The 26,175-nt window shown below is 40.4% G+C and overlaps 1 protein-coding gene across 3 annotated transcripts in view; it reads left to right on the top strand.

The window, feature by feature from the left end:
* Positions 1 to 26,175, top strand: part of LOC133662231 (protein phosphatase 3 catalytic subunit alpha) — a 198,767-nt gene that overhangs the window by 134,004 nt on the left and 38,588 nt on the right. For all 3 annotated transcript variants that reach the window (XR_009828078.1, XM_062066044.1, XM_062066045.1), the window contains exons 3-8: positions 2,372 to 2,496; positions 4,100 to 4,211; positions 4,468 to 4,613; positions 6,509 to 6,648; positions 16,685 to 16,762; positions 20,848 to 20,942. Coding sequence is in view for 2 of the 3 variants with exons in the window: in XM_062066044.1 (XP_061922028.1) it covers positions 2,372 to 2,496; positions 4,100 to 4,211; positions 4,468 to 4,613; positions 6,509 to 6,648; positions 16,685 to 16,762; positions 20,848 to 20,942 (696 nt within the window). In the remaining variant the exon portion in view is untranslated. The remainder of the gene's footprint in view (positions 1 to 2,371; positions 2,497 to 4,099; positions 4,212 to 4,467; positions 4,614 to 6,508; positions 6,649 to 16,684; positions 16,763 to 20,847; positions 20,943 to 26,175) is intronic.

A 26,175-nucleotide genomic window follows, 5' to 3' on the forward strand; every position in this document is an offset into this window, starting at 1 on the left:
GATTCGCATAAATGTTTTTGTTTGCAAGCAAAGGAGGACATATTTCAAAAATTACACAAGAAAATTCCCATCTTTAGACCCCAATTGTTGTTGTATGTACACTATGCATTTGATTTATTTAGATGAAATGTTAGTCAGTGGCCTCATGGCCTAATCTTTATAGATTGCACCCAATTGACCCGTCTATCTTTAATCAGACCACCACACGCTGTCGACCCACCACCCTACCCTTCGCGCGCACCCCTCCTCCAAAGAGTAATATGTGAAGTTGTGAATTCCATAGGAAACTAATCCACTATGAATGATTTGACATCTTGTGGCGTTTTGTCAATTCTCTAAACTAGGGTTTTCCACAGGGATAAGCAAATATTCTCAATTAATTTGTTTATTTATAATACTTCCCCCAAAATGTTTCACAAATTTAAATGTTTTTAAATACTCATTAACATTGATCCAACACACTAGTGAACATATAAATGGGCCGTATCTGGATATTTGCTCCTGAACTAGTTGTGCGGTGGAAGAACAGAGTCGCTTGTGTGCCCTACACTGCTGTGTGTGAATAAGGTCAGCTGCTGCACTCGTTACTTCATCCATCCATCCATCCATTTTTTACCGTTTGTCTCTTTCGGTGTCGGGGGGGGGGTTCTGGAGCCTATCTCAGCTGCATTCGGGCGGTAAGCGGGGTACACCCTGGACAAGTCGCCACCTCATCGCAGGGCCAACACAGATTGACAGACAACATTCACACTCGCCAATTTAATGTTGCCAATCAACCTAACCCCAGGTGCAAGTCCTTTGAGGTGGGAGGAAGCCGGAGTACCCGGAGGGAACCCACGCTGTCATAGGGAGAACATGCAAACTCCAGACAGAGGGACCCCGAGCCCGGGGATCGAACCCAGGACCTTTTGTATTGTGAGGCACATGCTGCTTTAAGACATGAAATTAAGAAACACAATGGCACAAGCTGTCTCTAGGATCTCTTATGGGTTGAATGTGTGTGTTGTTTAATTACTATGTAAGTCAAGCGAGATCAACCCAGCTACAGAGGAGGTATTCTGTGGAGTTCAATCGGGGGTGAAAGACTCCCCGTGCCATGGGAATGGATTTCTCCTAGCAAGTATTTGTCTGCAAAGGTAGTGTGTAACCTGTATGTTACTCTTATTAAAGCACTGTAAAAGTACTAAGTAAAACAGTGAATGATATGTCTGGGCTAGATCAGAAGAAACTAAACTCGGCTCTAGAAATGGAGAATAATGAAGACTGAACACAAGTTTTAAGTTTAAGTGGTACCAAATTTATATTAAAGAATAATAGGAAAAATAAACAAACAAACAAACATTAAATATGTACATTCGAATGGCCATTCACATATGCATTAATTCACAGAACGTTCAGTATTTACAATATCAGTGTCCTTATTTTCTACCAACGATGGTATAAGCGCAACACAAGTTCAGAGTTCATTAAACGGCCCCCGCAAAGTCCACGTTGTGGTGGCAGTGTCCAGAGGGGTTTTAGTGAAGGGCCGGGGGAAAAGTGAATGTTTAGGAGGACCGCAATGAACACGTTGCGTTTTGGTAAAAGAAGGGGAAAACAGAGGGCGGCTGCTGAGAAGCCTCCTACCAGCCCGGGGCTCGGTTGGGTGGATTCAGTTCAGTTCAGGTGGTTCGGTTCCAGGCATAAAGCTTCAGACTCTAGTTCAGGGATCTAAGCTCGCCATCCAACCTGGCCAATTCCGCAGATAAATCACATTCAAACACTCTCTCGCGACGACCCACGGCTCCGGTAGTCGGCTCCTGCAGCAACCTCACACAGCGTGTCCCTCTTGCTCCCACCGGTAGCAGCCCACTTCCGGGTTTTATGCTAGTCTGATAGCCGCGTGACGTAATGACGCACGCAGGACAGCTTAGACGACGAAAATAAATAGAAAGGATATTTAATGGGGTTTTGTCACCCGTGTTACAAGTGACATGTTTCCAGCAATTTTAAGCCAATGAACCTTCAGTGTCTTTGCCAACGCTCGGATGAACTACAGTGAATCGCTTCAAGGTCCCCGGTAGAAAGAGACATGCTGTATGGTGGAGAAGTAAATTGCAAAAGCGTCCACTTAGGCCCGCCTCTGTAATTATTGCAACACTGTCTTGTTGTATTTTGTTTATGTATCACAAATTAGTGGGAGTTACCAGTGACCAGTGCATCATGCTAAACAATGCATCCAGTATGCTTCTGGGTCACACTGTGGATGTGGAATATGGAAATACTGTAAGCAGCCTTATGAAAGCTCCTGTGCAGTCGTCCTCATGTGTTTGTTTTTTCTCTTCTCTTTTGTATGCATTTCAATATATTTTCTCTTTTGTGCTACCTGCAGTGTGCGGCGACATCCATGGACAGTTCTTTGACCTGATGAAACTCTTCGAAGTGGGAGGCTCCCCCGCATCTACACGCTACCTATTCCTGGGGGACTATGTCGACAGAGGGTATTTCAGTATTGAAGTAAGTTTCAAACGCTCTTTTGAGTCATCTGAGATCCAAAAGTTTAACTCCTTGCTTCAATGTTTAGTGGACATAAAACAATGGCTAAGCGATAACTCTCTGCAGCTTAATGCAAACAAAACAGAAACACTGGTTTTTGCACCTGATGATTTAATTCCAGTATTTGGCCTGGCCAGTGTCCTAAGCCAGGCCTCAGAAACTTGGGAGTTATCTTTGACAAGGACATGTCATTAGTGCAGTACTGTAAGCAGCTGACAAGGAACTGCTTCTTTCAACTAAGGAACATCTCTAAACTTGGTGTCACAGAATGATTTAGAACTTATTCATGCTTTTGTGACTTCGCGTTTAGACTATTATAATAGTTTGTTTTCTTGTCTGAACAAGAAGAAGTTCTCTCAACTGCAAAAGTCTTCAGTGAGAATTCTGACCCGTACAAATAGGAACCACATATCCCCTATTCTAAAAGAACCCCATTGGCTGCCAATCGAGTTAAAAATTCTGGTTCTAGCTTTCAGAGCCTTGCATGGTCAGGGTTCTGCCTACCTCAGTGATCTGATCCAGCCTTACACCCCTCGGGCTTTGAGGTCTGTGGAGGAAAATCTGCTGAAGGTTCCACGGACTCGTTTTCCGACCAGAGGTGACCGGTCTTTCCAGGCTGTTGCTCCTATGCTTTGGAACGATCTCCCGCCCTCATTGCGCTCCATTGACTGTGTTGACACCTTCAAAAGCAAACTTGAGACTCATTTATTTGTTCAGGCTTTTAACTAGCTACTCTTGGGCTACTATGATTTTTATGTTGTCTTTTATATTGGGTTGTTATATTATTTTCATATTGTGTGTTATATTGTTTTTATATTGTCTTTTGTATTATATATTTCTAATATTTGAACTGTACTGTGCAGCACTTTCTGGCTTTTGTCCGTGAAAGGTGCTTTATAAATACATTTTATTTATTTACTTACTTACTTACTTACTTATTGATAGCAGGTAGAATAGATCAAATGATTTTAGATCATCTATTGTATCTTCCCAAGGGACAACACTAGGTATGTTGGCAAAATTTCATATCATGGTTATTGTGACCAAAATTATCCTTATTTCATGTAATTGTTGAATGTGAACAAAAAGTCTGAATTTTTTAACCCAAGTTGTATTTAAAAAAAAATACTCCCCAGTGCCAGTAGCACTCATGCAGCCTAGTCTATTGACTCTAAGCAATTATCTTCACTTGTGTTACTAGCTATTTGCAATAATGGATGTGTGTTGACTAATTTCTTACCAATAGTAAATCTGTACTAATAGTCGAGCTGTACACCGAATACTCTTAGGTATTTTATTGTCCTTTGAGAAAATATATTGTTATTTAATTGCTTGCTGAAATGTGAGGAGTACTATATAAGTCTTCTGCTATTGAATCATCTGCCACATTATGCTTTAATTAATAAAACATACAGTACACTAATGGTTCCTCTGTTGGTTTGTCATCCTCTTAAGCTCGTACAACCACAAGCCGCAAAATGTACTGCATGAATGTTTCATGCCACTCTGTGAAGCTGACAACCATAATGCATTGTGTTTTATCCTTTTTCTTCTTGGTTGGCAGTGTGTGCTGTACTTGTGGGCCTTAAAGATCCTCTACCCCAAAACACTGTTCTTGCTGCGTGGGAACCATGAATGTAGACATTTAACAGAGTATTTCACATTTAAGCAGGAATGTAAGTAGCCCCCTTTTTATCCTGTTCTTAGTGTGTGTATGCAGTAAAAGTACCCGCTAGTCTGGAGACAGTTCAATCAAATATGTTCATATTCATACATCGTCACCATTTTTTTACGTGGGACGTCCATTAAATTAGGGTAATTCAAAGTTTTTATGAAGTACCTCCAAGAGATGTTTCAGTCAGTTTTCTACAGAGTTGTTTGCCTTGGAATGCTTAACCCTTTTAAACTCCGGCTTCCCCTTCCATATTCCAGGTAGAATTAAGTATTCAGAGAGGGTGTATGACGCATGTATGGACGCCTTCGACTGCCTTCCCCTGGCTGCACTTATGAACCAGCAGTTCCTGTGTGTACACGGAGGACTTTCTCCAGAAATCACAAATCTTGACGACATCAGGAAAGTATGTGCAAGATTTCAATGTTTATTTCATAAAGATAGTCTGTGTTTGTTTTAACAGCAGGTGGTCGAAATGAACAGGAGGTGCTAGTAAAAAATCCTGTAGTGGTATGCACAGCACACCATGGATCCCTACACTAATTAAAAAAGCTTGATGACTTGGATGCAGCTCTAATTCAATTATTCCAAATGGATTCCGGAGCTCTAACCAGAGAGCATGCATTATAGAAAGGACTCTATTGAAGTGTGCATCATGTGAGCCATGCACTAATCTACCATCTTTTATCTGGAAAAAGACCGAACTTTGGCTCAAAGCAGAACCCATTTCTGTTAAGGGCTTTCTAAGAGTGTCAGCTTTATTCATGCTGAATGATGAATGCTGCCTTTGGCACGTCGCCCATACTGCATTATACCCCCCTCCGTTCTACCTTTAATGGGTTACAAGTTGTTGCCCCATATCTCCCTGTTTAGTCGATAACAGAGGTTGTAAGCTAAGGCCCCGTTTACACTAAGCCTAAATTATCCGGCTAAGGTTATCCAGGGTAAATCCCACCTAACCTTATTCTTGTCCACACACAAACAATGGTCGTTTAAGATTCCCTCCCCCCCTCCGTCCGGCGGCGCAATGCGACCTAGTATGCATGCGCGGAAAATGAGCACGTCATAGTCACCTCCAGTGTTGCTTTGTGTGCAATTTCTTAAATTTAACTTACCTGAACAATATCCAGTGTTGTGGTATTTCAATGAACTGGAATCCAGTGTGCTGTGGGGCCCTATTGTAGTGAATCACACCTGAGCCATCATAAATTAATCAAATCTTTATTGGACACGAAAGTAAACAATGTGATAAAAAACATTTGACAACAATCAATCTAGGGATCTAGATATCTGGTCAGGACACTCCTCACTCTTTTGCCTTCACCTTCATTGTCCATTCGTTTTTGGTGACTTTATATACTCTGTCTGGACCTAGACGTTGAGTCCACGACATACATGGCGGACAATAACTGATACAGTCTGCTTTGCCAGTCCAAATGCATTTGATGTTTTCTATAGTCTTACCTTGTCGGCCAGGTAATATAAAGCACACGCTACCTTTTTTTCTATCACATCCGCGGGAGCCCGCATTCTCGTTGTCTCTCCTTCGACAAATGGACAAAGTTTTTCGGTAAGTAGAATGACAGCTGACCTCGACATTCAAAAGTTCTTTTGCCGTCTGAGAAGTGTTGTATCCCAAATAGCTGCAATTGCTTTCTCGTAAGGTATTCATGTGTGATTACCACAAGCGTCTGTACATGTAGAAGAATGAGAAACACGGGCATGTCTGGATGATTCGGCTCTATATTTTCAGTGGTTACCTCCGAGTTACGAAACCGCTTTATTATGAAGCTGGCTGTGGCGCTTTCTTTCTGACGTCACTACCTGTGTGGGGCGCTGTCTTTCTGGCGTCACTTCGTCTCCGAACTCAGTTTGTAAACGATCGATGAGTCCATACAAAGCTAAGAGCCGGAGATTAAAAAAATACACGGCGCACTTAGCCGTGTAAAAATTTGTCCAAGGAGGGGAACCTTAAACGCTGGTTTAGTGTGGCTGAAACGGGGCTTAGGCTAAATGATTATTCGTTTAAGGGGTTATCTGGCTTAGTGTAGACATAGCCTAAATCTATCTGGACTCTTATAGTGCAAAAACACTAGTCGGGGGCGCTCTGCTCTTTTAAGGATCAACAACAAAACCACCATAGAAAGGAGCGCTTTCCAATGTTTTGGAATCTGCTGAAAAAACTTTAGTAGCTCTCAAAATTGAAGTGAACATTTTAGCTCAATGTTAGTATTGGTTTTCCTTTTTCATGAGGGGTGATAACCACTTCTATCTGCTGACAGAGAGTGCTTCCCTCCACAGCTAGACAGATTCAAAGAGCCTCCAGCGTATGGGCCTATGTGCGATCTGCTGTGGTCCGACCCCCTGGAGGACTTTGGAAATGAAAAGACCCAGGAGCATTTCACACACAACACAGTGCGAGGCTGCTCCTACTTCTATAGGTAAGACATTTTTGGTTACTGATGCATGATGGCTGTTGGGCTACAGTAGGGGTCCCCAAACTTTTGACTCGGGGGGCCGCATTGGGTTAAAACATTTTGGCCAGGGGCCGGGTTGTGTATATATATATATATATATATATATATATACACTACCGTTCAAAAGTTTGGGGTCACATTGAAATGTCCTTATTTTTTAAGGAAAAGCATTGTACTTTTCAATGAAGATAACTTTAAACTAGTCTTAACTTTAAAGAAATACACTCTATACATTGCTAATGTGGTAAATGACTATTCTAGCTGCAAATGTCTGGTTTTTGGTGCAATATCTACATAGGTGTATAGAGGCCCATTTCCAGCAACTATCACTCCAGTGTTCTAATGGTACAATGTGTTTGCTCATTGGCTCAGAAGGCTAATTGACGATTAGAAAACCCTTGTGCAATCATGTTCACACATCTGAAAACAGTTTAGCTCGTTACAGAAGCTACAAAACTGACCTTCCTTTGAGCAGATTGAGTTTCTGGAGCATCACATTTGTGGGGTCAATTAAACGCTCAAAATGGCCAGAAAAAGAGAACTTTCATCTGAAACTCGACAGTCTATTCTTCTTCTTAGAAATTAAGGCTATTCCACAAAATTGTTTGGGTGACCCCAAACTTTTGAACGGTAGTGTATGTATATATATATATATATATATATATATATATATATATATATATGTATGTATACACAGTATATATTAGTCAAGGTTTGTTTCAGGGAAACAATTGATTATATATATAAAATCAGGGAAAGGATTGTAGGGATGACATAGCCTCTGTGTTTTTTCCTGACCTAACGTATATATTTATATATATATATATATATTCCTGCCGATGATGTCACGTTATCGATGGGAAAATAAAATTTTAGACAATATGATTTGCCTGAGCCGGGAGAAGACACAGAGAGTAACAAGCGGTAGAAAATGGATTAACAAGGACAGATTAAAAAAAAAAAAAAATTAATTTAAAAAAAAGAAATGTTTTTTATTTTTTATTTTTTTAATTTAGGAGTTCCTGCGGGCCGGATTTTGGATGCTGGCGGGCCTTATCCGGCCCGCGGGCCGTAGTTTGGGGACCCCTGGGCTACAGTGTTTGGTGTCTGTGATGAATTTGTAGTTAAAATGATATTAGTTTACTTCCAGCATTACCTCATACCCAGACAGCATATTTGAGCTGACATGAATACAGAGTTGTCGCACACAAATATAATAAAAACAAAATGAAAAAAAACCCATCATCTATCACCCCGTGGCTGATAAATCATCGCGTGCTGCCAAATACTAATTTCCCGTGTCTTCATACTCTTGATCCTCTAAACACTGCGGCAGAAGAGAGCTGAATGTCCCTCCCGAGCGTGTCACCGGGATTTATGTTGACCACATTACCTTAAATTGAGCCGAGTAACTGAACAAACAGAGGAATTGCAAGAAGCAGGCCACTCTGGCTGCCATAGATTGTAATGAGCTGGCACACGGCCACAATGCACAGCCCTCACTCTTAATGCGTTCAGCACTCCCCCTCCGTTCATTACAGCCTGAGTGGGGCTTCCTTGGTGATGCTTCCCCGGCCGGCAGAAATACCCCCAGTCTCCAAGTATGCATTTTCATCTGCAGCAGCTACCTGATACTGCAGATAGCATTTGAGGATCCCATTAGCCTCCTTGTATGGTCCTTGTAAGTGCTGTATCTCACATTTCAGCAAGCATTTTATTATGTCCTCTCAATTGACTTCCAAGCTACCTGTAGCTCGCCACGCCTTGCCAAGCAACTCACCAGAGGGTAGGGCTGCAGCTGTCAGTTATTTTAGAAATCCAGTAACCTGTAGATTAATTTGTTCGATTAATCGAGTCATCGAATAAAACACATTTTATAGCCACAATGTGTCTTTTAGGGAAAATAGTTTAAAGGCCTACTGAAACCCACTACTACCGACCACGCAGTCTGATAGTTTATATATCAATGATGAAATCTTAACATTGCAACACATGCCAATACGGCCGGGTTAACTTATAAAGTGCAATTTTAAATTTCCCGCGAAACTTCCGGTTGAAAACGTCTATGTATGACGCGTGACGTCAATCGTTGAAACGGGAAGTATGCGGACACATTGAATACAATACAAAAAACTCTGTTTGCATCTCAAAATTCCACAGTATTCTGGACATCTGTGTTGGTGAATCTTTTGCAATTTGTTTAATGAACAATGGCGACTGCAAAGAAGAAAGTTGTAGGTGGGATCGGTGTATTAGCGGCGGACTACAGCAACACAACCAGGAGGACAGAGATGGATAGCAGACGCGCTAGCCGCCGAACTCACCTTAACTTCCTCCGTCTCTCCGACCGCATCTGTGATCGGGTGAAGTCCTTCGTCGCACCGTCGATCGCTGGAACGCAGGTGAGCACGGGTGTTGATGAGCAGATGAGGGCTGGCTGGCGTAGGTGGATAGCTAATGTTTTTAGCATAGCTCTGTGAGGTCCGGTTGCTAAGTTAGCTTCAATGGCGTCGTTAGCAACAGCATTGTTAACCTTCGCCAGGCTGGAAAGCATTAACCGTGTAGTTACATGTCCATGGTTTAAAAGTATTGTTGATCTTCTGTCTATCCTTCCAGTCAGGGATTTATTTATTTTGTTTCTATCTGTATTTGAGCCCGATGCTATCACATTAGCTCAGTAGCTAAAGAGCTTCGCCGATGTATTGTCGTGGAGATAAAAGTCACTGTGAATGTCCATTTTGCATTCTCGACTCTCATTTTCAAGAGGATATAGTATCCGAGGTGGTTTGAAATACAAATCCGTGATCCACAATAGAAAAAGGAGAGAGTGTGGAATCCAATGAGCCAGCATGTACCTAAGTTACGGTCAGAGCGAAAAAAGATATGTCTTGCACTGCATTCTAGTCCTTCACTCTAACGTTCCTCATCCACGAATCTTTCATCCTCGCTCAAATTAATAGGGTAATTGTCGCTTTCTCGGTCCGAATCGCTCTAGCTGCTGGTGAAAACAATAGGAAAATGTGAGGAGCCTTTCAACTGTTGACGTCTCGCTACTTCCGGTACAGGCAAGGCTTTTTCTATCAGCGACCAAAAGTTGCAACTTTATCGTCGATGTTCTCTACTAAATGCTTTCAGCAAAAATATGGCAATATCGCGAAATGATCAAGTATGATACATAGAATGGATCTGCCTAAATTTCAGTAGGCCTTTAAACTCAAGGATTTACAACTTTTACTATATACACAAAATACCTCTCCTCTCAAATATTGTTCACAAATCTGTCTAAATCTGTGTTAGTGAGCACTTATTCTTTGCCAAGATAATCCATCCCACCTCACAGGTGTGGCATATCAAGATGCTGATTAAACAGCATGATAATTGCACGAGTGGGCCTTAAGCTGCCCACAATAAAAGGCCACTTTGAAATGTGCAGTTTTGCTTTATTGGTGGTCTGGTGGGGTCAGAAAAGTAGTCAGTGTCTGGTGTGACCATCCTTTGCCTCACGCAGTGCAACACATCTCCTTCGCATAGAGTTGATCAGGTTGTTGATTGTGGCCTGTGGAATGTTGTTCCACTCTTCAATGGCTGTGCAAATTTGCTGTATATTGGCAGGAACTGGATTACGCCGTCGTATACGCCTATCCACAGCATCCCAAACATGCTCAATGGGTGACATATCCGTTGAGTATGCTGGCCATGCAAGAACTGGGGATGTTTTCAGCTTCCAGGAATGTTGTACAGATCCTTGCAACATGGGGCCGTGCATTGTCATGCATGTAACCTGAGGTGATGGTCTCGGGTGAGTGGAACAACAATGAGCCTCAGGATCTGGTCACGGTATCTCTGTGCATTCAAAATGCCATCAATAAAATGCACTGGCGTTCGTTGTCCATAAAATACGCCTGCCCATGCCATAACCCCAACCCCACTAGGGGTCACTCGATTCACAACATTGACATCAGCAAACCGCTCTACTACATGACGCCACACACGCTGTCTCCAATTTGCCCTGAAATCCCAGTGAAAACCGGGTTTCATTCGTAAAGAGAACACCTCTCCAAAATGCTAGACGCTATCGAATGTGAGCATTTCCCCACTTGAGTCGGTTACGACGACGAACTGCAGTCAGGTCGGGACCCCGATGAGGACAACAAGCAGGCAGATGAGTTTCTGGCAGTTTGTGCAGAAATTCTTTGGTTGTGCAAACCAATTGTTGCAGCAGCTGTCCGGGTGGCTGGTCTCAGACGATCATGGAGGTACACCTGCTGGATGTGGAGGTCCTGGGCTGGTGTGGTTACACGTGGTCTGCGGCTGTGAGGCCGGTTTCTCTGAAACGCCTTTGGAGACGGCTTATGGTAGAGAAAGGAACATTCAATTCATGGGCAACAGCTCTCTAGTGGACATTCCTGCAGTCAGCATGCCAACTGCACGCTCCCTCAAAACTTCCAACATCTGTGGCATTGTGCTGTGTGATAAAACTTCACATTTCAGTGTGGCCTTTTATTGTGGGCAGCCTAAGGCACACCTGTGCAATAATCATGCTGTTTAATCAGCATCTTTGCCGCACCCGTGAGGTGGGATGGATTATCTTGGCAAATAAGAAATGCTCACTAACACAGATTTGGACAGATTTGTGAATAGGTCTTTTGTGTATATAGTAAAAGTTTTAGATCTTTGAATTCAACCCATGAAAAATGGTAGCAAAAACTAAATTGTTGCGTTTATATTTTTGTTCAGTGTACTAATTAAAGAACCAAACTAAGAAAAATATTATGTTAAAGAGGTTCATTTAGCCTACTAATGTGTATTTATAAATGGTTGATTTATATAGGCTAGTAAGGTAAAGTTTTGTACCTGACAAGTTTCGGCTATCTTGCTTCTGCAGCCTTCCTCAGAGGTGTCACGTGATGTTAGTGTGACGTCATCTGTGACGTGTTATATGGATTGTTCCATCCCACCTGAGGTGGTGGGATGGCGGTGTCCCCTGGTGTGCGTCGGGGGTAGGGCGGGGCGCCCCCTGTCGTCCGGATGTCCACCAAACGAACAGACCACTGCAAGAGAGAAAACCATCTAATGAACTGGGAGGCAGCCAAGGTAATTAGAATGGAAAGCAACAAATTCCATCGGTGGATCAAAGAGGCGGTTGAAATCAGGAAGCGGGCCCCAAAGACCGTCAACAGGGACGAGGGAGCCTACCAACTATCCCACACCTGGGACACAGTCCTGCAGGGCCGCCCCCGGCCGTTTGGTGGACATCCGGACGACAGGGGCGCCCCGCCCTACCCCCGACGCACACCAGGGGACACCGCCATCCCACCACCTCAGGTGGGATGGAACAATCCATATAACACGTCACAGATGACGTCACACTAACATCACGTGACACCTCTGAGGAAGGCTGCAGAAGCAAGATAGCCGAAACTTGTCAGGTACAAAACTTTACCTTACTAGCCTATATAAATCAACCATTTATAAATAAGAAAAATATTCTCTAATAAAGTATGAGTGACAATGTATTCGACAATTTAACACATACACATCTGAAAAGTGTTACCGTATTTTCCGGACTATATAGTTAGGAGAAACAATATTTTTCCATATATAAGCCGCTGATATGAATTATTTACACAATAAGATTTTGTAAATGTTTATTTAAATACCTTAATTGTTTGCCTGTAACACTGCAGTTTTTTTGATAGAAAATTGTTTTTATTATTGCCGTCAGCGAAGAAAAATCCATAAATTAACCACAGTCTTCAAAGTGTAGGAAAAAAGTAGCGGCCGATAGTCCGGAACTTACGGCAATTTGAGTAGTGGTGTTTGATTTTTGAACAAACAACCCATTAGTGTTAGCTAGGGTTGTACGGTATACCGGTATTAGTATAGTACCGCGATACTAATGAATCATAATCGGTACTATACCTCCTCTAAAAAGTACCCAAATTTGTGGTATCATCCAAAACTAATGTAAAGCATCCAAACAACAGAAGAATAAGTGATTTATTACATTTTAACAGAATTGTAGATAGAACATGTTAAAAGAGAAAGTAAGTAGCTATTAACAGTAATGTGTTTGAACAAAACATTGGTTATACAAGTCAAACATCTAAGATGGTTTAAGCCAGGGGTGCTCATTACGTCGATCGCGAGCTACCGGTCGATCATGGAGGGTGTGTCAGTCGATCGCCAGCCAGGCATTAAAAAAATAGTCCTAAAAATGAGCGATCATAAATCTTCACTATGACGTCACTTTCGTCACTTGATTGACATTCACGGCACCCGAGGGTCTTCTGAGATGACGCTGGCTGCTGCCAGCTCATTTTTAAGAAAAAATTTCGACAGGAAAGCGAGCAACACTTTTTATTTTAACAGACTCTGGCGCCATACCTGTCGTCAAAACTCCAAAGACCAACTGCACAGTTGCACAATAAAAGCTCTGCTTCATCCTGCTTGCGCTAACAAAATAAGAGTCTCAGAAAGCTGGCGTGCACAAGCTAGCAAGCTACGGAGTTTGCCGCCAATGTATTTCTTGTAAAGTGTATACAAAGGAGTACGGAAGTTGGACAAATACGATGCCAAAAACCAACCACTTTCATGTGGTATTGGACAGAAAGGAGGACTTTTTTTCTCCTCCATTTGAAAATGCGGACGTTATTAGCACCACTGGCTGATTCCTATCAAAGCAAGTCATCAGAATCAGGTAATACACCAACTTATATTCTTGTCTTCATGAAAGAAAGGAATCTATATGTGTTAAACATGCTTGCATTATCTTTAAACACCTTTAACTTGTTAACAATATTAACTATATGTGTTAAACATGCTTGTATTATCTTTAAACACCTTTAACTTGTTAACAATATTAACTACCGGTATATGTGTTAAACATGCTTGCATTATCTTTAAACACCTTTAACTTGTTAACAATATTAACTATATGTATTAAACATTCTTGTATTATCATTAAACACCTTTAATTTATTAACAATATTAACTATATGTGTTAAACATGCTTGCATTATCATTAAACACCTTTAACTTGTTAACAAAAACATATTTCATAAATAAGTAAATATAAATTATATATATGAATGAGGTAGATCCCCGCGACTTGATCAATTGAAAAGTAGCTCGCCTGCAGAAAAAGTGTGAGCACCCCTGGTTTAAGCTACCAAATAGGTTTTGGCGTTTTACTGCTTTTAAATATGAAGCGTGCCTTCTCGTAACGTGCTGCATCACTGATGTAGTGCTATCAAGAAATGCCAGCTCCGTCATACCTTACAAAAATTTCACCACAAAGTCTGTCTTTTTCACTTTTAAATGACCGCTTCTCTCGTCTTCTTTGGGCCCTTTGCTCTCTTTCTCCCTCTTCTTGTGCCATCTCTCTCGGCACTTTGCCGCCACACAAGCCGCATCACCCGCAGCGTGCCCTACATCACAGTAGATGCACCGCTCTCATGTGCGCTTTATTGGAGCACTTTTGCAGAAACAATGTCCGCATATTTTAAGTTCCAGGTATTCCATGCCGTCTGGATTTGATAAATCATTAAATGAATCATCGGAGCAACAAAATACAAATCGAAGCTTTTTTCTCATCGAATTAATCGATTTCTTAGATGAATCGTTGCAGCCCTACCAGAGTGTTCTAGAAGTGTGAAAACAAACCTTTTGAACTAATCTTTTTTGTGAACAATGAGTAGTAATTTACAGAATAGTAACTGGGAATCGATTCTCAACGTTCGCTTTGACAGCCGTTTAAAGAGCTGTTTGTTCATGAACGTCACATCTCTAAACCACACATAAACTTTAAGCAACAATGGTAAACCGTAGCGATGTATGGAGTTACAGTCAAAGTTTTCAGGATGTAGGTACTGGCATTACTTCAACATCCTTGCAAGCTTTTTACCTTATATTAGCGATGTGACACTTCCATGCTTAACCTTCTGCTACGTGCTCCGAATTCCTAAGGAATCTTGTTTTCATCAGTGTCCCCTTCCTCTCAGAAGACGGACGGTAATTGGCATCACATCAGCAGTCGGGATAATTTATGGGACAGTCGGGGCTCACTTTAAAGAGAGAGCCTCTCAGCACCACACACTTTAATCACAATAACACTCGATGCTCCAAATCGCCAAATAACCTTTCAAATCCTGTTTTGAAATCAATAATCAACTTTTTGAACGGCTGCGCTAAGCATATTCCACAATGACTTGCCATTTAAAACTGCTGTATGTCATCATTAGGCGGATGTTTAAAGATTGCTTGTGTTCCAAAGAGCTGCAATCGTGACTCGCCCTCTTCCTGGTTCAAACCCTTGAAGATGCATCCCTCCTATGCACACGCATGCAAAAAGAGGTGGTGTTTAGAGTGATTTCGTCATGCCGGTGGTCTTACTTACTTGTTTAACAGCAGCATTTCGGCCATTACATCTGTTTTTACATCATTTCATTCGCAAAGATCTCTTCTGTGGGTGGTCACGTGTTGTGGGCATTCATGAAAACTAGGGTTGTCCGATAAGTATATATGTAATGTAGTAACGGGCACATTTATTTATATATATATATATATATATATATATATATATATATATATATATATATATATATATATATATATATATATATATATATATATATATATATATATATATATATATATATATATATATATGTATGTATGTATGTATGTATGTATGTATGTATGTAGTATATATATATATATATATATATATATATATATATATATATATATATATATATATGTATGTATGTATATATATGTGTATATATATATATATATATGTATGTATATATATGTGTATATATATATATATATATATATATGTGTATATATATGTGTATATATATATATATATATATATGTATATATATATGTGTATGTATATATATATATATATATATATATATATATATATATATATATAAATTTTTTTGTAATTTTTTTTTTTTTTTTACGTATTTTTCTAATTTTAAGCATACAATTCAATTCATTAATTTCAAAAACGCATCACGACGTTTGATTTTTATTTTTTTTTCATCACTGATTATTACTCACTGCAGACTTAATGAGAGCCAACAAACATAATAAAACATCATCAGGATGCCGACTGCTGGGATATTCATATATTTCCATTTAGGTGAAGAATGACTCATAATCATCACAAAGAAACTGGGTGAGTGGCCCAAGCGTCTTTTCGTGTCGTTCTCGCCATTTTTGGGTCCTAAATGGCTGTCAAAGTGTACCAACTTGTCGGAATACATCCTCAGCCTTCTTCTGTCAAGGTGACAAGCATGATTTATGATCTAGAATAAACTTCCAGGGGCAAAGGAAACGAGGAAACACCTCACCAGTCGATCATGTCGAAATTGTACACAGACTTGTGATCACAGCGCCGCTATAAATAGTTTGTTTGCATTAGTGCTTATTTGAACAATATCACTAATATTTGGTTAATATTCAAGTCACAAAATATAATTGGAGTATTGTTGATGGTTATTTATTAGAATTTATGGGCGAAATAGAGAACCTCCCATTTGCTCCCCTGTGCGCAGACTTTTATTTACGTTTATTTACAAGTTGGAATGCACAAAAAAATCCATCCGTCATCATGTCTTTCATAATGATTGTAAAAGAAAGGCAAAATTTCCAAAAAAAAAAGTTCAGTTCCCTTTTAAGGAGTTAAAGTGGGGTTTTAGGCCTTTGCTCTGATTTTTTAGCATGCTCTTAAAACACTCTAAACTCACAAGCAATTTGTTTTACTCTCCATTTTCACAAAATGGTGACTCATGTGTCACATTTGACATTTAAGATTGCATTAAAATAAATTGCACTATTAGAACATGTTCCCACTGGCAGTACTTTACAGAATGGGTGCATGTTGGAGCCTTGATCATTTTTACCAGTCATGTCTCTGTTTTCTTGATATGGAAATAAACTGAATTAATTTTTTGTGCTTTTGTTTTGTTTATTCATTCTGCAGCTACCCTGCCGTTTGCGACTTCCTACATCACAATAATTTATTATCTATCATCCGGGCCCATGAAGCGCAGGATGCCGGGTGAGTTATGTGGTGTGGCACAAAAACAAAATGTAGCCAGTGTGTAAATGAAGTGTAATATGGCGAGAATGATTTATATAGCTCTTGTTGAAAAAATGCTTTTTCATTTGCCTGCTTACAGTAATGGATGCATGTATTTTCTTATGATGAGAATATTTTCTGCTATTGTTATTTCACACAGAAGTTCCTTCCATGTTGTAGTATATTTTACAAATTTGAATTACAGTGGGGAAAAATGCTGACTTTTAAGTTTGTCCCCATACAAAGATATGAACAGTCCAGGGGCCTCATGTAAAAAGCTTGCGTACGCACAAAAACCCGCCGTACGCTCTTTTTCACGGCAAAGGTGAGATGTCTCAAAATTGACGTTGATGTGGAAATGTTCGGCAGGGACACAGTCGCGGCAAAGAAAGGGGACAGTTGCAGCGATTATATTTTCAAATGCTCTTTTTTTTTTGGCTATGTACATCCATCTTCTTTGCACTTTGTTCTAGATGCCCAACCATTTTTTTTAGCCTGTGTGCTGTTTTCTGTAGCAGGAGAAAGAAGCACCTCCTACTGAGTCCTCATTGGGCAGCGCTTGCCACTCTCAGTCACATGGCTACTTTTCAAATGATTTGCATATTTATAAGGGAGCCTGGTCTGGGCGTGCCAAGCCACGCAGACGTTTGCAGTCGATTTGAAGTAGATTGCAAACTTTGGATTTATGCGTGCCAACACTTTCATACACCTGAATTTTTACGGTCGTGCGCCATTTTCTGCATTTGATCTTGCCTTTATATTAAGTAGGAAAGCCACACAACTCTCTGAACATGAGACCCTCGCAGATCTTTTATGAGAAATTAATTTTAATAGAGATTGAGATCATTTAAATTTGATTTAGAAAATACTAAAAAGTATTTTATCCCGGGAAAAAGTCGACTTATACTTGGTGAAGAAACATTTGCAAGAGGTTTGAAGTTGTTCACCTTGGTTCCACACATCTCAGGAAGGATTTTAATAAGAGAAACAGTCCCAAAGTGAATGTTACCACCTTCATGTTTCACAGTGGGGTGGTGTTGGGTTCAGATTGTCCATGACTCCAAACACTTTAAGTCAATGCCCAAAAACTACATTTTGGTCTCATCTGACCACATCAGACTCTCCCAAGCCTTTCCTGAATCATTAAGGTTGTCATTGGCAAACTTTCAACATGTGTCTTCTAGAGCAGAGGAACCTGATGGACACTGCAAAGTGTTTTACTAATGCACTTCTTGGTGACTGTGCTCCCAACTTCCTTGAGATTATTGAACAGCTCTACCCCTGTAATTCTGGACTGGTATCTCACCTTTCTCACGATCATCCTTATCCCACAAAGTGCAAATATTGCATTGAGCTCCAGAGCAACAGTGATCGACTTTCATCTTGTAATTTCTTCCATTTATGTCAAAACCGTGGTCACCCAGCTTCATCCTGACCAGACAGGGCTAATTTGTGTGCTTCATGGGTGCATAACCTGATTGTCCATCCATCCATCCATCTTCTTCCACTTATCCGAGGTCGGGTCGTGGGGGCAGCAGCCTAAGCAGGGAAGCCCAGACTTCCCTCTCCCCAGTCACTTCGTCCAGCTCCTGCCGGGGGATCCCGAGGGGTTCCCAGGCCAGCTGGAAAACATAATGTCCTGGGTCCGGTCGGACGTGCCCTAAACACCTCCCTAGGGAGGCGTTCGGGTGGCATCCTGAGCAGATGCCCGAACCACCTCATCTGGCTCCTCTCGATGTGGAGGAGCAGCGGCTTTACTTTGAGCTCCTCCCAGATGGCAGAGCTTCTCACCCTATCTCTAAGGGAGAGCCCCGCCACCGGCGGAGGAAACTCATTTTGGCCGCTTGGACCCGTGATCTTGTCCTTTCGGTCATAACCCAAAGCTCATGACCATAGATGAGGATGGGAACATAGATCGACCGGTAAATTTAGAGCTTTTCCCTCCGGCTCAGCTCCTTCTTCACCACAACGGATCGATACAGTGTCTGCAATACTAAAGACGCCGCACCGATCCACCTGTCGATCTCACGATCCACTCTTCCCTCACTCGTTAACAAGACTCTGAGGTACTTGAACTCCTCCACATGGGGCAGGGTCTCCTCCCCAACCCGCAGATGGCACTCCACCCTTTTCCAGGCAAGAACCATGGACTCGGACTTGGAGGTGCTGATTCTCAACCCAGTCGCTTCACACTCGGCTGCGAACCGATCCAGTGAGAGCTGAAGATCCGGGCCAGATGAAGCCATCAGGACCACATCATCTGCAAAAAGCAGAGACCTAATCCTGCAGCCACCAAACCGAATCCCCTCAACGCCTACTGCGCCTAGAAATTATTTCCACAAAAGTTATGAACAGAATCGGTCACAAAGGGCACCCTTGGCGGAGTCCAACCCTCACTGGAAACGGGTCCGACTTACTGCTGTGACAAAATTATTGCTCGTTGGTTAGTGTTACTCGTTTACTTATGAAGTAGCACTTGAGTTCCAAAAGGTTGGTGACCCTTGTTTTAGTGTCTATAACATCCGTATAGTGCGTAGAGCTACAATTCGTATTATAGCCTAGAATTTTGACTATAAGACCATTTCCAACAACCTAAAACTGATCTATAGGACAGCAGCCAAGACCATACAGGTCCACTCAGAACAGGCCTCGCCATGATTGACCAAAGTAATTGAGTGTTCATGCTGAACATCTTATCCAGAGGTTGTTTTTGGACACGTATGAGTTCTACCGGCTTTGCTGCAAAAGTTGAAGTTGAAGGAGTAAGGGGTTATCCTCCCCGAAGGATGGTCTGAGGCTGCATGAATGCTTGGGAGCTACAGTTTATTGATGCAAACCTGAATGCCATCCTGTACTGTGACATACTGATGGACAGTGTGGGCTGCAAAGCAGAATAGCAACATGACCAATCCCAAACATGCCTCCGAGACAAGCAGTAAAGATGATGAACTGGCCTAGCATGTCTCCGAACGTGATACCTACTGATTATCTGTGGGGCAACCTTAAATGTAATGCAAAGTCTTTAACACCCACCAGCTCTGTGATGTCATCATGGAGTAGTAGAAAAGGATTCCAGAGACAACCTGTGAAGCTTGTGTAAGCTCCATGCCCAGGAAAGTTAAGATAAAAAAGCAAGCAAATTACTCTCATAACATCATTAAAAAAGTAAAACATATTTTCTATAATGGGGGACCTTTTAAATTAAAAAAAATAGTGAAACAAATTAATCTTGTTAATGATTATATATATATATATATATATATATATATATATATATATATATATATATATATATATATATATATATATATATATATATATATATATATATATATATATATATATATATATATATATATGTATATATATATATATATATATATATATATATATATATATATATATATATATATATATATATATATATATATATATATATATATATATATTTACAATTACAATGTAATATCTTTATCAAGTCCAAGTCTGGGTTTTCTGTCCAGTTTCATGCAAGTCTGACCGATTTTTGGCATCTATTTAAATTGCAAAGTGGCCATTTTGGATTGGAATAAACATTCTGGCTTATTCTACACTGCAGCTGGCTCCTCTGCTCCTCAGCGTGGGTCAGCACTCTGTGAATGCGCTTGTTTACCGCTGCACTCCCACAGCATGGTCACATGGGACGCCCGATCACATGAGACTGCAGCCCCCGAACGGCACAAAGCCGCAATCTTGTGCTTTAAAAACGTTGCATTAAAACAAAAACTGATTCCAAAAAAGTTTCTGTGAGGATGCTTTGTAGTGCATAAATCGCAAGTCGCTAAAAATACAGAGCAAAACGCAATGTCAGCACTGATAAAAGTTCTTTGCACAATTTACTTGGGAGGGTAACATGGGGATTTACTCTCCTGGGCGTGTCATCATGACTCCCCACACTGAAGCATCCCCTTATTAGACAAACACTGTGGTAAAAAAAAAATACACACTAATCATATCCCCAGTGATGAAGCAACCTATCAAATTGAACGACACTCATCTGGTCTCTTTTTTTTCTTCCCTGCCAGATATCGCATGTACAGAAAGAGTCAGACGACTGGCTTCCCATCCCTTATCACCATTTTCTCCGCACCCAACTACCTTGATGTCTACAACAACAAAGGTAAGCTTTTTAAGTACCACCACGCACGGTTTTGAATCGATCCTTTGCCTCTGCAAACAAGCTCATTCGGCACTGCCTCGACCGAGTCAGTACTTTCCCTACCCACACCACCTCCTGATCCTGATCCTGATCCTGATCCACACCCTTTGGCTGATTCGCAGGTGTGGTTATTTGATCAGAGATTACTTCGCTATTAACACTGTACACACATTTTGACCTTTCACCATTATATTCTGCTTATATCAAGTCTGTGTACAGCAGATGAAGCTGTGGTAGAAACAATAATCCCTACTTTGTGATCTGCATTACAACGTCCTATACAATACAATTACTTTGGATCATGTTAAAAATGTACAGCACATGCACTTAAACAATCAAACATGTCCAAAATGGAGTAGGAAAAAGCCAAGCTTATTTGATCCGACCTGTCCAATGTTTAGTGTCTGATATGGTATCAGGCCCTGTTCTTTTGGTATCCCATATATTTATACTGTTTCTTAAACCAAGCCATATTGGGACATTTTAGCAAGTTAGGTTGCTTACTTATCAATCCATTCTACATTTTAATTCCACTTACAGATACACTAAATACCTTCAATGTTGTATATGCATTCCAATGCTTATTTCTTCTCTCTTGATCAGAACAATTGGTGTACCTTTTCTGATAGCTTGTAGTTGTTTGCTTTGTACATAATCTTAGCGATATAAAGTGTACAATATCTGTAAATTTTGGTATTTTATATTTAATGAACAAGGGATTTGTATGTTCCCTATATCCATCCTCATTGAAAATCCTATTCTATTCTGTGGGACTGGAGTGGAACAGTATCAGCCTGCATGTTGAGATAGACAATGTACTGTTGAGTTGAGTTGAGTTTAAGTTTATTTCAAACATGCATGCATACAACATGATACATTACAATTTCCAGTTCCTCTATTCAACATGTTCGAAAAGGAGTAGGAAGAAGCAGAGCTTATTTAATCCTACCCCTTTTCCTTTACATAGCAGTTGCTGACACTTTTGTTCACTTCCTATTCTCAATGTATTCACAATACACTCCATAAGTAACAAACAAATAAATGATAATCAGTGAAGTAAGTTTTATTTCATATGGTGAGATAAGTAATTATCTAGAAAATGAATGGATGGATGAAATAAATTCAGAATATTTATCATGGTTCTTCTTTGTACTTTGTAAACAGTTTAAGTTTGAAGAGTTTCTTGAATTAGATTATATTAGTACATTGTTTGATTTTTTGGCTTAATCCATTACAAAATGTAATTCCACATACTGATATACTAAAGGTTTTAGGTGTTGTACATGCATACAAATGTTTTAAGTAAAAATGTTCTCTAAGGTTATAGTTCTCTTTTGTTGAGAAGAATTGTTGTATGTTCTTGGGTAGAGGATTGTAGTTTGCTTTGTGCATAATTTTAGCTGTTTGCAATTTCACTATATCATGGTAATTTCAGTATTTTTGATTCAATGAATAAAGGGTTTGACTGTTCTCTATATACAATATTATGTATTATTCTAACTGATCTTTTTTGTAACACAGTTAATGAATGAAGTGTACTTCTGTAGTTATTTCTGCACAATAACTCTGATATGGTAACACTAATGAGCAGTAGAGAATATGAAGAGATTTTTCTGTCCAGTACATATTTTGCTTTATTCATTATTGACGTGTTTCTTGTGTCATTGTTAGTGGAAAAAAGCAAATAGTTGGTTACTTAAGAGGTCTCATATTGTGCAAATTTAGTTTTTAATGATGTTCACACATCATGTATGTATTCTTCCAGCCTGTTTATAAGCACCAAACATGAGAAAGTCATGTATTTGAATACGGTCTATAATAACACCAGAAAAATATATTATTTTCAAAATCACAAAAACGATTTAATAAGTCTTCAGATCAACTCAGAACAACAAAATAAAACTTGAAAATGCTCCCTCTGTGATTCATATTTCAAAATCGCTGATTCGCTCATTTAATAAGGGTCAGTCTCAGACAGATCATCCAATCACCATGTGGAAACCCAGCGTCCATGAGGACAGCCCACTGTCCATAGACTCCCAAAGACGCTAAGCATCCTATGGGTGGGACAAAGTCAAGCATTTATCCAATGACTGTCGTGTTTGGCTGCCGTGGAACAACCCACTCTATGCTTCCTTTGGACGCTGAGCATCAACATTGTATCCCAGAGCATATTTAGTCAATGAGATGTAAACACAACAGTATATTTTTGACAACTTATTTGTTTAAGTTAAGGAGGAATCTGAGCTTTCCTCGCAGTCTTGAAGCAAACGCCACTGCAAGAGAAGGGTTCTTGTGTGAAGACATTCTCCAAGGCGGGTTTAATCACCTAAAATCCAATCATTTCGATCGCCATCCTGATTATGTGAACAACACCCCAGAGAATAGGAAAGTACTCCCATGCACTTCAATTCTGTCTCTGACACCATTCAGTATTTATCCATTGTTATTTAATTATTGTAAAATATATTGTATATTGTTTTTATTTTATGTTGTTGGAATACCAGTGGTAAATAAATTGGTTTATTCTTTGAAGGATACATATTAATATAAACATGATTTTGTTTATTATTATTATTATTATTGCAATGCATTGATTTTAGTTAGGTTGCTGCACAGCCATAGCCATAAATGCAATGATAATAATAATTGGCACAATAATTTATTTTGGTATTTCGGTTTTCTGCCTCGGTGTTCTTATATTTGGCTTTCATTCCGGTGCATCCCTAGTAGAGTTATATTGTATATTTGAAAAGAGTCAAAAACTGTTGCAAAATACAATAATATTGAACTTTTTTTAAGTGATTTCCTCAGCATTTCTTGGCTACACTGGCTCGCAGTCTATTTAATTTTGACTGTACCAGCTAGCCAATCGAGTCCTATCCTATCAGTCATGTGGGTGGAGTCCACTGGTTGAATCAAAGCCTCAGTAATAAAACGTCCTGCTTTTCCCATCTTGCCCGTGGCCAGGTAAGCACAGCCGCTGAATGATGGGCAATCTGGTGTGCACATAAATCTCCCAAGGGGAGGGGAAGGCATCGCTAGCTCCCATCAATCCAGCACTGGGAGTCGGCCTGATAGATCAATAAGACTTTTCCACACGGGGTTAGAGGGGGTCACATCCACTGTTAATATAAGGAGGAGGCAACTGGGGAAAACTTAGTCGAAAAAAACTTTATATTCTGAAGCAAAGGTGGTTTAGCTTTATGGTGCTGCCCAGTCCGTTTGCTTTGGCTTTCTGCACAATTCCCATTCTTGCTGGAGATTTTGGGCGCTGACTTAGCTGTCCGTCACTGCTCTGACCCCTGCATCTCCCATCCCTCACTTACATCTTTTAAGATGAGCTGTCAGGGAAGCAGCAGCAGCAGTGATTTTGCACTTTTTAGTCTTTGGAGTAAAGACTGCTGTGGAGTAGAGCGGGGTGGGGGTGGGGGACTTGGCAATATTGCTTGTGGTTTCAAATTAATGGAATGTTTTCTGCTGCATGGTTATTGACTGCACCCGAAAGCTAATGGTTTTGTTTCTTGGCCATAATAAAAGCGAAATACCACACAAGTTTCCGGTGCTGATGGCGATCATTTCTCTCTTTTTCCCCTCTGCTGATCTGTGGTTTTAGAATTAAATCCTTGGAAGTTTACATAAGAAAAAAAATATGTCCTTTTTTTCTCTCTAGTTTTTGGTATGTCTGTGTACGAAAACTCCCAGACCAAAAAAAAGGAGCAGTCTGTCCCTCATTTCCATGCAATGCTTGCCATACGTTCATCTGCCAAACTAAATTTCAACATTCAGAGAGAGCAGAATAATATATGTAAATAAACCAGGGGTGTACCTAGTTACATGGCACTCATTGAAGGCGGACGCTTTCCCATGCTCCGTTGTTTTGTCTTGTTTCAACTTTCTTGTGGCCTCTTTTTGCACTACTCTCCAAAATCTAATTAATGGAATTGATCAACTGGCCTCCTTAACGAAATTGACAAGATCTCGGATTTGGGGGAACCTACTTGTCCTGACGGAACGGTTGTTGCTGGACACACGACGGACTCTTGGTAGAAGCGGAGTGCCGCATGCCTGGCAACCCTTTCGGTCGATGATGTTAAATATAACTACCTAATCTGTAACATGATAACAGGACATCTGCTGATTGGAGTAAGCCTTGCCCGCATATTAAACTTTTTTTTTCTACACTCGCTCAGATTTCTGCTCTGTGCTCGCGCATGTTTTAACATACAGCGTTATATTTGGGGCAAAAAGGCAACCAATCAGAGAACTGGACAAATGTACCCCAATCCCTACAGTACATGTATTGGATTGTGGCGCACCGCCAAAGCAAAATAAATGCCACATCTTTAAAAAAGGTATTATTTCAACATGATTTTAATTTATTTTTACATGAAAACCAATTTAAAGGAGCCGTATGTAATAATGTGGGTCAGAAATGGTACTGCAATCACGGTCAAAATTGTGTTGTTCCCTCCCTCTCTCCCTGACTGAGGTTGCCAGATACCCAGCCGCATCCAGCTCGGTCGACTGAGCTACTCCAAGGAACTTCAAACTTCCACTGCCTCTTACGACAAGTGTTTTGTCAATAACAAATCTCTAACCAACACATTTTACACAGAAATTTGGATTTTTTTTCAGGAAGAAGTACGTCCTGCCTGCGTCCAATATCACAACAAATGGTAATTATATGTATATGGTCAGTACTATCAGAAAACAAAGACTAAAACAAACTACAACCAACGCTAGCAATGGTTATACTGGTGAAAATAAGTAGAGGATGCTTATCAGCCTAATGTACGCCCAAAACTAAAGAGGAGACATTTTACCAAGGTATGCTTTAGGCTACACAAATGAGGAGTTCTTGTATCATGTGATTTGGCTGTCTCCATACGTTTCACATTGCCATGATGACAGTCGTGCTAATGTTGAAACCCATTTCCTCAGCGTATCAGCATATTAAGAACGAAATAGGCACTGACGCTACCCATATCCACAGATGTTTTATTTGTCAAAAATATATTTTGCCCCGTCAGTTCGAATACACATCGATATACAGGCTAACGGGCATATATTTCCCCCGGGGAAATATATGCCGGGCTAGCATGTTAAGCATTACACTAGGAGCTAAGCACCATCACACTTAAGCATTCGTTGCCCGTCTGTTATCACTCTTAGTCTATGATCTTGTCTAACA

Source organism: Entelurus aequoreus, linkage group LG12, assembly GCF_033978785.1.
Source record: "Entelurus aequoreus isolate RoL-2023_Sb linkage group LG12, RoL_Eaeq_v1.1, whole genome shotgun sequence".
Lineage (NCBI taxonomy): Eukaryota > Metazoa > Chordata > Actinopteri > Syngnathiformes > Syngnathidae > Entelurus > Entelurus aequoreus.